General features: G+C 35.9%; 1 protein-coding gene across 1 annotated transcript in view; it reads left to right on the top strand.

The window, feature by feature from the left end:
* Positions 1-11,345, top strand: part of arhgef11 (Rho guanine nucleotide exchange factor (GEF) 11) — a 36,121-nt gene extending 24,776 nt beyond the window's left edge. Inside the window, 11 exon segments of the mRNA XM_048185386.1 lie at positions 404-586; positions 731-812; positions 1,107-1,184; positions 1,276-1,310; positions 3,292-3,462; positions 4,038-4,268; positions 6,431-6,505; positions 7,855-7,970; positions 7,972-8,175; positions 9,643-9,778; positions 9,931-11,345. Coding sequence (XP_048041343.1) covers positions 404-586; positions 731-812; positions 1,107-1,184; positions 1,276-1,310; positions 3,292-3,462; positions 4,038-4,268; positions 6,431-6,505; positions 7,855-7,970; positions 7,972-8,175; positions 9,643-9,778; positions 9,931-9,989 — 1,370 coding nt within the window. The 3' untranslated portion in view covers positions 9,990-11,345.
* Positions 11,346-15,079: the final 3,734 nt, after the last annotated feature.

Here is a 15,079-nt window from a genome sequence, read left to right as displayed (position 1 = left end):
TAGGGAAAACTTTAAATGTTATTATTATTATTATTATTATTATTATTATTATTATTATATTGATTATTTTATTTTAATAGAAAATAATATATTTTTTGAAATTGTACATTTGAATACATTTTAAAGCAAATGATCTGTAAAAAAATATGCAAAAATATATTTCCATTTTTCCATTTTCTGTTTTTATTTTACTGTACGATACTATTAATTTTTACAATATAATTTTTATAATTGAAATAATAATATTATTTAGAATTATTATGATTATGGTGATTATTATTTTTATTATTATTATATGGTCATATTGAGTGGGGAAAAAAAAAAAAAAAATCAAATCTTAAAGACGCTGACTGAACACTATTTTTTTTTATTTTAAATTGTGTTTTGTGGGTAATTGTTCCAGAGATCCAGGCGCTGTTGCTCTCAGATCTGCTGGTGCTGCTTCAGAAGGGTCCAGACGAGCGGCTCATCCTGCGCTGTCCGTCACGCTCGCTGGGTGGAGTCGGGGGTGGAGCTACAGACCTCAAAACACCATTCTGCCCTGTCGTTCGCCTCGACTCCTCCCTCGTCCGATCAGTCGCGACAGGTGAGAGTTCAAAACCATGCATTTATACTTGCACATATAGACATATTCAACATTTAAATCAAGTTCATTCCGGAGCATTCTTTAAATAAAACACTAAAGGATATAGAGATGCTTTCAAACATTTCATGAACTTTTATCTTGCAGACAATAAAGCGCTGTATGTTATCAGCACATCAGAGAGACAGATCTATGAGCTGGTGGCCGGGACGTCATCAGAGAAGAATACGTGAGTCTCAGCTGATTCCTCATTGGCTACTTTTGTTTGATTGACAGGATTGCAGCCAATTTATTCCTGCTGTCATTATTATGGGTGAAATGGGCAGTTTATATTAGCAGTCTATACTGCATCTAAAACCATTTTAGACAATGCTTTTCTAGTTCTTTTCAGTGTTATTTTATCAAAAATTTGCATGCAGCTTTTATGAATTAATAGTGGTTACAATAATGGTACAAAAATGTTCAAATAAGTGTTCAAAATAGTGTGTGCTCAAATCAATGTTTCATTGCTGTCGTATGTCAGTTGGAAAGACCAGCTGGAAAAGACAATCGCTTCAGCCACTCAAGCATCAGGATCAACCAAACTAGGATCACCAGCACGGTACGTCAGCACAGCATCAGCACAGAAACAATGAAAACTACAGCCACGGCTTCTCTCTCTCTCTGATGAAACTGTGTCTGCTCTGTTTCAGGTCCTCAGGTGTGCCGCCATCTGCCAATCAGTTAGGTAAGATTGACCGATGAGGGATTTATATATCGATGTTTGGAGATTATATTCAGTACATACATGACAGTTCAAAAGTTTGGGATCTATTCAGCAGGTATACATTTAATTGATCAAAAGTGAAAGGAAAGACATTTTATAATGTTACAAAAGATTGATATTTCAAATACAGTACAGTCCAAAAGTTTGGAACCACTAAGATTTTTAATGTTTTTAAAAGAAGTTTCATCTGCTCACCAAGGCTACATTTATTTAATTAAAAATACAGTAAAAAACAGTAATATTGTGAAATATTATTACAATTTAAAATAACTGTGTACTATTTAAATATATTTGACAAAGTAATTTATTCCTGTGATGCAAAGCTGAATTTTCAGCATTGTTACTCCAGTCTTCAGTGTCACATGATCCTTCAGAAATCATTCTAATATGCTGATTTGCTGCTCAATAAACATTTATGATTATTTTCAATGTTGAAAACAGTTGTGTACTTTTTTTTTCAGGATTCCTTGATGAATAGAAAGTTCAAAAGAACCGCATTTATCTGAAATACAAAGCTTCTGTAGCATTATACACTACCGTTCAAAAGTTTGGGGTCAGTAAGAATTTTTATTTTTATTTTTTTGAAAAGAAATTAAAGAAATTAATACTTTTATTCAGCAAGGATGCATTAAATCAATCAAAAGTGGCAGTAAAGACATTTATAATGTTACAAAAGATTAGATTTCAGATAAACACTGTTCTTTTGAACTTTCTATTCATCAAATAATCCTGAAAAAAAATATTGTACACAAATATTTTGTACAATTGTACACATTAAATGTTTCTTGAGCAGCAGATCAGCATATTAGAATGATTTCTGAAGGATCATGTGACACTGAAGACTGGAGTAATGATGCTGAAAATTCAGCTTTGCCATCACAGGAATAAATTACTTTGTGAAATATATTCAAATAGAAAACAGTTATTTTAAATTGTAATAATATTTCACAATATTACTGTTTTTTAGTGTATTTTTAATTAAATAAATGTAGCCTTGGTGAGCAGACGAAACTTCTTTTAAAAACATTAAAAATCTTAGTGGTTCCAAACTTTTGGACTGTACTGTAAATGCTGTTCTATTTAACAAAGAATCCTGAAAAATGAAAAGTATCACAGTTTCCACAAAAATATATAATATATAATATGAAGCGGCGCAACTGTTTTCAACATTGATAATATGTTTCTTAAACATCAAAAATAAAATTATTTTTGAAGGATAATTGTGACCGTAAAGACTGGAATAATGATGCTGGAATCACAGGAATAAATTACATTTGAACATATATTCGCATAGAAAACAGTTATTTTAAATTGTAAAAATATTTGACAATTTTTACTGTTTTTTTTGTTTTGTTTTTTGTTTTTGTTTTTTCAAATTAATTAAATGCAGCTCTGGTGAGCAGAAGAGACTTCTTAAAAAAAAAATTAAACCTTCATGACCCCAGACTTTTGAAAGGTAGTGTTTATAATTTAATAACAGCACATGAATATGAATATTTGTCATTTTACACAATATTTACTCCAATAAGTTGTGTTATTATTAACAAGGCTGTCTGTAGATTTTGGGAAATAGGATTTTCTTAATAAAAGTTCATATTGTGAGTATTTCATCAGTACACATTATACTGAGGAAGAAATATGTTTTTGTGATCAAAATGAAATAACTTGCAAAACTAAGGCCTGGCATTTCCATTTCAAGAATAAGAATCTTTATTGTCATTGTATGCGTACAATTGTACACAACAACGAAATTGAAGTTCGCAACTCTAAAACACACCCAAAACAGTAAATAATAAATAACTAGTAAAATAAAAGCAACAAAAGACAGTATAAATTAAACAATATATCAAACAATGCGTTTTTCAGTGTACTGTTGTACTCAGAAATGTCACATTATGGAGTTTTAAAGAGTGTGTCATCATATTTTCCTGCTCTCCTCTAGATGTGTCTCTGTCGGAGTCGTCCGTGTCTCTGGAGAGGGACTCTGCCAGTGATGATGAATGTGCTCTGAGGCCCACCACACCCACAGACCAATCAGAAGCGAGCTGTCGCGAGGATGGGGACGGTTACCTCCAAACTAAAGCTGGTGTCGCAGAAGCTGCTCTTCAAGATGGTGAGCGATCCCTAGTGTTTGCTTGGGCTCACAGAGGCACAGTACAGCATGAACTCTGGCCCTTAGACAGGAAGGGACTTTCTGATTGAAAAAAGAAGCTAAAAATAAAATAAAAATACTACATGAAAAACTTGTACTTTAAAAAAAAAAAACTTAAAGGAAATTTGAAAAGTTGCCTTGGCATCAAACTTAAATGTAATAAGCTTCTTTAATTACTAAAATTACTAAAACTGAAAAAGAAAGCTAAATAGAAATCTAATAAAACTAATAAAAAATACTAACATAAAAAAATGACAAACTGAAAATATGAAAATAAAACCTGATTCAAAATATAAAATAAATACTATAATAATATATAAATAATACTTCAATAACTCTGATTGGAACTTTAAAAAAAAAAAAAATTTCTTTATGAAATAGAACTGTCTAAAATTAAGTACTAGTTTTGCACATAAGTACTTTTTTTGCACATATAACTCATAAAACAGAACATATAAGCAGAATTGTGTTGTGAACTTGCTACTAAGTGACTGAAACAAAACTCTAAAAGGTGGATTTTTCTCTTGCTTTCTCAGTGGAAACCCTCCGACAGCTGATCTTCAGAGACCTGGAGGACGGATGGAGTCAAGATTCAGATGACACGCCCACAAATGAGACGGCCAATGAAAGAAGCTCTTTTACAGACAGACCGGGGGCGGAGTTGTCTGAGCCTGCCCCTAGTGAGACTCCCAGTCAATGGGGGGAGGAGCCTGTAGAAGCTCCGCCTCTGGAGGTGCTGCAGCCTGCTGTTCAGGTTGTGAGGAAAGGTAAACACTCAGTGGTGATGCTAATCATAAGTTGCCACAATATTATATGATGATCAGCAACTTAACATTTATAGTTCTCTAGAACAACATATAATATAGTGATTAAAGTAATATTCTTAATTCAGTACAGCTAAAGCTCGATGTACTGCATGCTGTCGATCACCACAAAGGATCATTTCAACTCGTCCCTCAGTTTATTAAAGGTGCCCTAGAACGCTTTTTCACAAGATGTAATATAAGTCTAAGGTGTTCCCTGAATGTGTCTGTAAAGTTTCAGCTCAAAATACCCCATAGATTTTTTTTTTTTTTTTTTTTTACTGCCTATTTTGGGGCATTATTAAATATGCGCTGATTCAGCGTGCTTCCCCTTTAAATGCTCACGCTCCCCGCCCCCAAGCTCGCGACTCTATAATACATTGCATAAACAAAGTTCGCACAGCTAATATAACACTCAAAATGGATCTTTACAAAGTGTTCGTCATGCAGCATACCTGATTATGTAAGTATGGTATTTATTTGGATGTGTACATTTAATTCTGAATGAGTTTGATAGTGATCCGTGGCTAACGGCTAATGGTACACTGTTGGAGAAATTTATAAAGAATGAAGTTGTGTTTATGAATTATACAGACTGCAAGTGTTTAATAATGAAAATAACCACATGACTCTGATCTCTGTGAATACGGTAAGAAACGATGGTAACTTTAACCACATTTAACAGTACATTAGCAACATGCTAATGAAACATTTAGAAAGATAGTTAACAAATATCACTAAAAATATCATGTTATCATGGATCATGTCAGTTATTATTGCCCCATCTGCTATTTTTTCGCTATTGTTCCTTGCTTTCTTACCTGCATAAAGTCTGTGTGCTGCTCCAGACGTTAATACTGGCTTGTTTAATGCCTTGAACATGGGCTGGCATAGGCAAAAGTTGGGGGCATATGTATTAATGATCCTGACTGTTGGGTCACAGTCAGTGTTATGTTGAGAATCGCCTGTTCTTCGGAGGTCTTTTAAACAAATGAGATTTATATAAGAAGGAGGAAACAATGGAGTTTGAGACTCACTGTATGTCATTTCCATGTACTGAACTCTTGTTATTCAACTATGCCAAGGTAAATTCAATTTTCAATTCTATGGCACCTTTAAAAGCAAAAATCACAAAAGTTTACAGAAATGCACTTAAAATAAAAGTTTTTGAGCAAGGCCATGCACCAAGTAAACATTAAAATACTGGCTAAATTATACTGCACTTATACTAGTCACAAGACTATACATGTCAACGTTATTAGACTAGTGGGATTAAATCAAAGCAAAGTTATAACCAGTATTTCAACTCCTGACAAAATGCTCTGGAACCTTCAAGAACGCTGCCTACTTTTATTATATAAGTGCATTACTGTACTTTTAGTTTGTTTTTACAAACTGAGGGACATTTTTATTATTTATAAATATTTTCTATTCTAATTTTTATATAATCATAACTGCTCCTATAGCACCTAGCAACCACAGAGCAACTGATTCAGATTTTTAAATATATATTTCTATTTATTTTATTTTTATTTCAGTTTTAGTATCGTAACTTTTCTCATTTTCAAGGTTTTAATCTAATATTTATATTTCACTCTATGTTAGCTTAATTTCAATGAACCAAAATGATTTTTAATAGTTTAGTTAAAAAGGGAACTTAGATGTTGTGGCTGTAAAATTCTTTAAGCTGTACTTAATTTAACTCTGTATTTTCAAAGAATTGAAGAGTTTGTCTCTCTTTCCCCTCTGTCTGTCTCTGTCTTTCTGCATGTATTCAGATCTCACTGTGATGAAGCTTATGTGATTTAACACACTTTTCTCGTTCTCTCTTTTTGCTACTTTTCCACAACACACACCTTCTCTCTCTCTCTCTCTCTCTCTCTCTCTCTCTCTCTCTCTCTCTCTCTCTCTCTCGCTCTCACATGTATGGTGCTCTGGCTTCTTGTATTTGTCTGTGTCTAACTACACACACTACATAAATGCACCTCACACCATTGTTCTGCACACTTCTGTCACACACACTCACACTCTCTCTCTCCCTCTCTCACACTCACACACACACACACATGCACACATAATCACACACACACACACACACACACCTTCTACCTGTCTTTCACACACAGTCGTGGGTGCGGGCTGTTCTCTTCCTGACGACATCACCGATGATGTCACCGCCAGCCAATCCTCTCAGGACAGAGGTGGGGCTTAATTTAAAGTACAATACCTTTTGGCAGATGCATTCTGGGCCGGTTTCCTGCGAACAGTTGTGACTCGTCTCAAACCTCATCGGTTGGCTGTGAAATATAATCTAGGATGAGATTTGGTTTCAGTTTTGGAAACCGGTCCTGAATGATCTAGAATCAGTCCATCTCTTTCTTTTGTTCTTCTTGTGAGCTTTAACGATTCATCATTTCAGAACATTTACTTTTGTAATCAACAGTGTGATTATAAGAATGAGAATTAATAGTCAGGAAGTTACAAAGGCATTCAAAAAGAATTGAAATTAATTTATTTTTTTGTTTGTTTTAACTAAATAAATGTGTTAGTTATTTAAGGTATATTTGATATATTAATTATATTATTTTAGTATTAATAATGTACTATTATAGCATATAATCAATTTTCATTTTTATATTTTCAGTTTTCATTTCAATTTGTTTTTAATAATTTTGTTTTCTCATTTTTATTAGTTTTTGCTTTACATATTTCTTTATAGTTTTTATTAGTGCTGTCAATCGATTTAAGAAAATTAATTAATCACACATTTTTCTGTAATTGCGACTAATTGCACCTAACATTTTAAAGTTGTTTTTTTTTTTTTTTTTTTTTTTTTTGTAATACTTTAACATTGAATCTCCAAATTAATGTAGAAACAACATAGACTACATTTAAAATATTTCTTTAATGGCATCTTTTTATGAATGAAGGCCAGTTTCAGTGATGCTAATGTCTCTATTAAATTGATTTCGTCCATTAATTATAGCCATTCAACATTACAGTATAATTGAAAGCTATCAATTTTAATATTTAATAGGCTTTAAAAAATCTTCACATAAACCTTATTGTCATAAATAGCACATTTACTTTCCTTTACTATATCATGGCTCAACGCTAAGGCTTTTTTCTACTGTCCCAGACAAACTGGTTCCGATTTTTAGCTTCCCTGACAAAATGCTCAAAGTTATTGTTTTCATTGTTTTTGACCCATGTAACCTTGTAAACAATGCTTTAAGATTTCAGGTAGGTCTAACTGGTAGGTCACTTTGTAAGGAAACACTACGTGCCTATAGACTGAACAAGTCATGTTTTTGTAAGTTACACGAAGACGATAATGGTATAGATTTCAAAAACTTGCACTTTGAAGCCCATTTTCAAAAGTTTGCATTTGCAGGCCCCCAAATGCCGTTGTCGTGTAAATGAACGGTCAAAACACATAAAACTGTTTTCAGTTTTTAGTTGAAAACTATTAGAAAATGGTTCATTTTACTTATTTTTTTAAATTTATTTATTTATTTGTTTGTTAACGATTCTGCTGCGCTACTTCCAGGAAACATGTTTTATCTGGTCATGCCCAAAGAGCAATCCAGTTCTCTCACAGACGAGAGCAGCACAGATGAGCTCAAAGACTCGGACGCGTCTGAGAACAAGCCATCAGACGAGCAATGTGTTCTCATCGTCCTTCATCAACGAGGAAGAGGAGCAAGAGACGCCCTGCCTCTCTCCAACTGACCAGTCGCTGACTGAGACTCTGAGACGAAGGGAAGGGCTCGGCCATTCTCAAATGAGCATCCAGCGGCATGTGATCAGGAACGTGGACGAGATCTTTAACACCATGGAGGAGCTTATGAGGAAACTGCAGCACCTGAGGGTAAAACACAAACACACACACATTACAAACATGTCCATGCATGCCCAGGCCATATTTGACCCAAATTAAAAAAAGAAATTGAATCCTGAATTAAGCACGTTTGAAGTTTTTGTTAGTCGTTTTATTTTTGGCATTGTTATTATATTTTTATTGTAAATGTAAATTATATTTGACAATTAAAGGATTAGTTAACTTCAAATTTTACAATTTCATGATAATTTACCCACCCCCATGTCATCCAAGATGTTTGTCTTTCTTTTTTCAGTCGAAAAGAAATTAAGGTTTTTGAGGAAAACATTTCAAGATTTTTCTCTATATAGTGGACTTCAACTGTTACCAACGGGTTGAAGGTCCAAATTGCAGTTTTAATGCACTTTTAAAGGGCTCTACACGATCCCAGATGAGGAATAAGGGTCTTATCTAGCAAAACGATCTGTCATTTTCTAAAAAAAAAATTAAAATTTATATACTTTTTAACCACAAATGCTCATCTTGCACTGCTCTGCGCCACGCATTACGTAATCATGTTGGAAAGGTCACGTGTGACGTAGGCAAAAAAAACTGTCATCTTCTCCTCCAACTTCAAAATTGTCCGACATCGTTGTTTTACCTTTATTTATTTTATTTTTTTTAAATGCCGTTCGACTAAGTCTTTGCATGTCCACGCGTATGTCACGTGTGACCTTTCCAATGTGATTTACGTAATGCGTGGCGCAGAGCAGTGCAAGTATTCCTCGGCTGGGATTGTGTAGAGCCCTTTAAAGGTGCATTGAAATTGCAATTTGGACCTTCAACCCATTGGTAACTGTTGACGTCCACTATATGGAGAAAAATCCTGAAATGTTTTCCTCAAAAACCTTAATTTCTTTTCGACTGAAGAAGGACATTTCAAATGACATAAACATCTTGGATGACATGGGTGTGAGTAAATTATCAGGAAATTTTAAAATTTGAAGTGAACTAATCCTTTAAGCAGGTTTCATGCCAAAAAAAAAAAAAATGTAGTAATGTCAAACTGTATTATTTCAAAAATGAAGTATTTATACATTATATTAATTTAATTTATTTAATGTAAACAAAAATTTTTATTAATGCAAAATAAAATAAGGGTTGTTTTTTTTGGCTTTTAAAATCGTATTTTATTTTGTTTTATTTTATCTTATTTCTGGTGATTTTGCAGTAAAAATGTGGCTTGTTTTTAGTGATGTAGTTGCAAACTATATTAAACATTTAAATTGCGCTAAAAAAAGTACAGCTCTTAATTTATGCTGACTTCGATATTTTTTTTACATTTATTTATATTTATATTATCAATGCAAAAAAGTGTTAGTGACCCATATAAACATTTTTGGGGGTGATTTTTGTGGACTAATTGTGACTTGTATTTATTTTTGTGAGATTCAACCTGGTATATAAACATGTTGTTGTAAAACAATGTTGATTGTTTCTTTTCACCTGTTTTTGTAGGACATTGAAGCAGATCACTACAAACTTCTGAAGAAATTAAGAAAACCACTTCCTGCTGGTAAAATGTCAAGTGATCTCGTCGACAAGTCTCCCGCAGCGGTCCGAATACCATCACTGGACCGAGGAGCAGGAGATGGTGCGGACATTTCGATCTCAAAAACTGCTTCTAATGAGTTTAACGCTCTCACCGCTGTTTTGAACACGTGTAAATCCAATTTCAAGTGCAGAAAATGTGTGTAAAGTCCGCAATTCCCAAGTTGACAAAGTATATCTTTGTTGTTCTTACAGGTAAGGAGGGCGTCTCGACAGAACCAGCCCAGCCAGAAATCCAGTCCACTGGTTTCTGACGGTTTACACTGGACCTACTCGAGAACTTTCATCTCGCACACACAGACTCACGCAAACACACACTCTGCACTCTATGATGTAGCCCCTTCCCAGCATGCCTTGCTCCTGGAAGCACCATCCAGGTTGAATTATGTGTTGTTTGTGTCAATTCGTGACTTGAGAAGGGACGGACGACCCTTCGGCCTGCGCTGAGAAAGAAAGGACGGAAGAAGGAAAGTGGTGATTCGAGTAGCGCATTCAAGAGAGAAAATGAAATGTTATTGGTTGATTGAAGAACGTAAGTGATGCGTGAAGAACAGGAAGTGAAACGCAAGTGAAGTAGCGCGGCTGAAGACATGACTCTGTCCTTCGAAGGAAACCCCAGCACTTTACCTGCTGTACGTCTGTTTCTCCTCCATTCAGCTCGTCAGGAAAGTCGTCAATCCAAACGGGCGACGTTTTCCATCGTGAGCCGCATCAACCTGAGCCGTTTCCGGCGTTGACAAATTCAGGTTCTTTTGCACTGGGACCCCTGTGGACATAAACATGGGGGCGAATAAGGATGTTTCACGAATATCGTTGTTCGTTAATATAGTAGCTTGTATTTGATTATGTAACACTATGCGAAAGAAGGAAAACAACAAAAGGTGAAGGTTTTGTTTTAAATTTTTCCATGTGCTATGGAAGAAATAAAATATCCAACAAACATTTGTTCTGTTTCTACGCACACTATCGCACAGCGCGTGACTGGACTCCTGTTTATATCGCACAGAAAAAAAAGGGGCGTGTTTATGAATTCTGACATCATGTCATGTGACCTGCAAGCTGACATTTGTATTACGTGTAAATACTGTGAACGTTTGTCCCTCACCGTTTGCGGTAGTTCATTCGTAGCTCAACGGGTGCTTGAAACACAAATGAAGGGATCGGGAACTCTAATAAATAAAAACAACGTAACTTTTACGTTTCGATAAGCAAGCGTCTTTATAAGTGTTTAACGTGTCCGCCTAACCTGCCAAAGGAGGATTGTTACCTCACCTCCTTTTAAGTTTGTTTTGTTTATTATTCTTATTTTGTATTTTAATAATTGTTTTTGCGAGTTTATGTGCGACTGCAGAAAGTTTCTAACGTGGATTGAATTCAGAGACGTTGCTTGTATGGATAACTACTGTTAACTCAGGTGGAGAAATGTAGACGTGATTTCTCTCGTTAGCTTTAACTCTTTTTTTTCCATACATTTTCTTCTCTTCTCCTCTTTCGTTTCTTGCCTCATTCCTCCATCGTTCCATGTTCATTCATACTCGTCAACGATTTGTAAAAGTATGCTGCACAACGAAGAAACCGTACTCGTGCGAACTACTGTACGTAAATGTTTGTTTTATTTTTATTGGCATTCACTCATGTAATATAGTTCACGGCCTGTTTTATATGTTCATTTTCTGTAAAGCTCTAGTCGTTTCTTTAATTTTATTTTTGTAGATATGACAAACAAAAGATGTGTAAATTATTTTCTCTCCCTCTTTTTAAAAATGGCGAGATTGTTAGATGCACAGAAGGAAAATGAAAACTCATGTTAAAAGAAACCCATTTGTTTTGTGAAATTAAAAATGTTTAAAAAAACCTGCAGTGTGTTTTTGGTGGTGAATTTAAGAAACATTTCTGCTGTTCAAAACCTGTCTGAACTGATTTACTTCTCGCATTCCAGTAACTTTATCTCTGATAATGAATGAAAACTGCTTTGGAATTGGATACGACCTTTGAAAACAGATTCAAGTGGTGGAATTGATATCTTTCAATATTTTCACTCTTTGTTATATTGCAGCCAGCTAAAATCATTTAAGTTCATTTTTCTCAATGTACACACAGCACCCCATATTGACAGAAAAACACAGAATTGTTGAAATTTATGCAGATTTATTAAAAAAGAAAAACTGAAATATCACATGGTCCTAAGTATTCAGACCCTTTGCTCAGTATTTAGTAGAAGCACCCTTTTGATCTAATACAGCCATGAGTCATTTTGGGAAAGATGCAACAAGTTTTTCACACCTGGATTTGGGGATCCTCTGCCATTCCTCCTTGCAGATCCTCTCCAGTAATGTCAGGTTGGATGGTAAACGTTGGTGGACAGCCATTTTTAGGTCTCTCCAGAGATGCCCAATTGGGTTTAAGTCAGGGCTCTGGCTGGGCCATTCAAGAACAGTCACATAGTTGTTGTGAAGCCACTCCTTTGTTATTTTAGTTGTGTGCTTAGGGTCATTGTCTTGTTGGAAGGTAAACTTTCGACCCAGTCTGAGGTCTCTGGAGAAGGTTTTCATCCAGGATATCCCTGTACTTGGCCGCATTCATCTTTTCCTCGATTGTAACCAGTCGTCCTGTCCCTGCAGCTGAAAAACACCCCCACAGCATGATGCTGCCACCACCATGCTTCACTGTTGAGACTGTATTGGACAGGTGATGAGTAGTGCCTGGTTTTCTCCACACATACCGCTTAGCATTAAGGCCAAAAAGTTCTATCTTGGTCTCATCAGACCAGAGAATCTTATTTCTCACCATCTTGGAGTCCTTCAGGTGTTTTTTTTTAGCAAACTCTATGCGGGCTTTCATGTGTCTTGCACTGAGGAGAGGCTTCCGTCGGGCCACTCTGCCATAAAGCCCAGACTGGTGGAGGGCTGCAGTGATGGTTGACTTTCTACAACTTTCTCCCATCTCCCGACTGCATCTCTGAAGCTCAGCCACTGTGATCTTTGGGTTCTTCTTTACCTCTCTCACCAAGGCTCTTCTCCCCCGATAGCTCAGTTTGGCCGGACGGCCAGCTCTAGGAAGGGTTCTGGTCGTCCCAAACATCTTCCATTTAAGGATTATGGAGGTCACTGTGCTCTTAGGAACCTTAAGTGCAGCAGAATTATTATTTTTTGTAACCTTGGCCAGATCTGTGCCTTGCCACAATTCTGTCTCTGAGCTCTTCAGGCAGTCCTTTGACCTCATGATTCTCATTTGCTCTGACATGCACTGTGTAAGGTATTATATAGACAGGTGTGTGGCTTTCCTAATCAAGTCCAATCAGCATAATCAAACACAGCTGGACTCAAATGAAGGTGTAGAACCATCTCAAGGATGATCAGAAGAAATGGACAGCACCTGAGTTAAATATATGAGTGTCACAGCAAAGGGTCTGAATACTTAGGACCATGTGATATTTCAGTTTTTCTTTTTTAATAAATCTGCAAAAATGTCAACAATTCTGTGTTTTTCTGTCAATATGGGGTGCTGTGTGTACATTGAGGGAAAAAAATGAACTTAAATTATTTTAGCAAATGGCTGCAATATAACAAAGTTAAAAATTTAAGGGGGTCTGAATACTTTCCGTACCCATTGTAGATTGAAAACATTGTTTGGCATTTCAGATACATTTGTCTATTAAGTTGAGCATGAGAAAAATAAATGTAAAAAAAAAAAAAATTGGAAATTGTTACGTTTATCAGTTTAGGATAGTTTGCATATGGCGTCAATATAGAAAAAATCAAGCAATTGACATTTGATATATAGTAAATAATTAAAAAGTATAAATGATGTAAATGTATAGCGTAAATGCACATGACACTTTTTTAACATTGCAAAATGTATCAATATACAATAAATGAGGCAAAATTGAATACAAACTTGCATATCGAAAATTTTATTATTTTAAATACAAATAAATGGTAAAACTGATACAACAAAATCTAAAATGCATTTATATACAAATCCATATGTATATATACATATATACACATTTCATTAGCACTTAATTTATTTTACAGTCCTGTTCCCCATGTAATTATAGTAATTACAATAACTAGGTAATAACCAGGTACTAGACTTGAACCTACCCCTAAGCCTAACCCTTGTAGTTACCTTATATTAACCATATAATCTAATATAACATACACATACTATATTGCCAAAAGTATTGGGACACCCCTCCAAATCATTGAATTGAGGTGTTCCAATCACTTCCATGGCCACAGGTGTATAAAATCAAGCACCTAGGCATGCAGACTGCTTCTACAAACATTTGTGAAAGAATGGGTCGCTCACAGGAGCTCAGTGAATTCAAGCGTGGTACCGTGATAGGTTGCCACCTGTGCAATAAGTCCATTCGTGAAATTTCCTCACTGCTAAATATTCCACGGTCAACTGTTAGTGGTATCATAACAAAGTGGAAGCAATTGGGAACAACAGCAACTCAGCCACGAAGTGGTAGGCCACGTAAAATCACAGAGCGGGGTCAGCGCATGCTGAGGTGCACAGTGCGCAGAAGTCGCCAACTTTCTGCAGAGTCAATAGCTACAGACCTCCAAACTTTGTGTGGCCTTCAGATTAGCTCAAGAACAGTGCGTAGAGAGCTTCATGGAATGGGTTTCCATGGCTGAGCAGCTGCATCCAAGCCTTACATCACCAAGTACAATGCAAAGCGTCGGATACAGTGGTGTAAAGCACGCCATCAACTGGACTCTAGAGCAGTGAGACGTGTTCTCTGGAGTGATGAATCACGCTTCTCTGTCTGGCAATCCAAAGGATGAGTCTGGGTTAGGCGGTTTTCAGGAGAATGGTACTTGCCTGATTGCATTGTGCCAAGTGTAAAGTCTGGTGGAGGGGGGATTATGGTGTGGGGTTGTTTTTCAGGGGTTGGGCTTGAACCCTTAGTTCCAGTGAAAGGAACTCTTAATGCTTCAGCATACCAAGACATTTTGGACAATTTCATGATCCCAACTTTGTAGGAACAGTTTGGGGATGGCCGCTTCCTGTTCCAACATGACTGTGCACCAGTGCACAAAGCAAGGTCCATAAAGACAAGGATGAGTGAGTTTGGTGTGAAGGAACTTGACTGACCTCAAACCAATAGAACACCTTTGGGATGAATTAGAGCGGAGACTGCGAGCCAGGCCTTCTCGCCAACATCACTGCCTGACCTCACAAATGCGCTTATAGAAGAATGGTCAAAAATTCCCATAAACACACTCCTAAACCTTGTGGAAAGCCTTCCCAGAAGAGTTGACTGTTATAGCTGCAAAGGGTGCCAACTCTATATTAAACCCTACGGATTAATAATGAGATGTCATTAAAG

Source organism: Megalobrama amblycephala, linkage group LG3, assembly GCF_018812025.1.
Source record: "Megalobrama amblycephala isolate DHTTF-2021 linkage group LG3, ASM1881202v1, whole genome shotgun sequence".
NCBI lineage: Eukaryota > Metazoa > Chordata > Actinopteri > Cypriniformes > Xenocyprididae > Megalobrama > Megalobrama amblycephala.
This window is presented reverse-complemented; position numbering and strand designations above follow the sequence as displayed.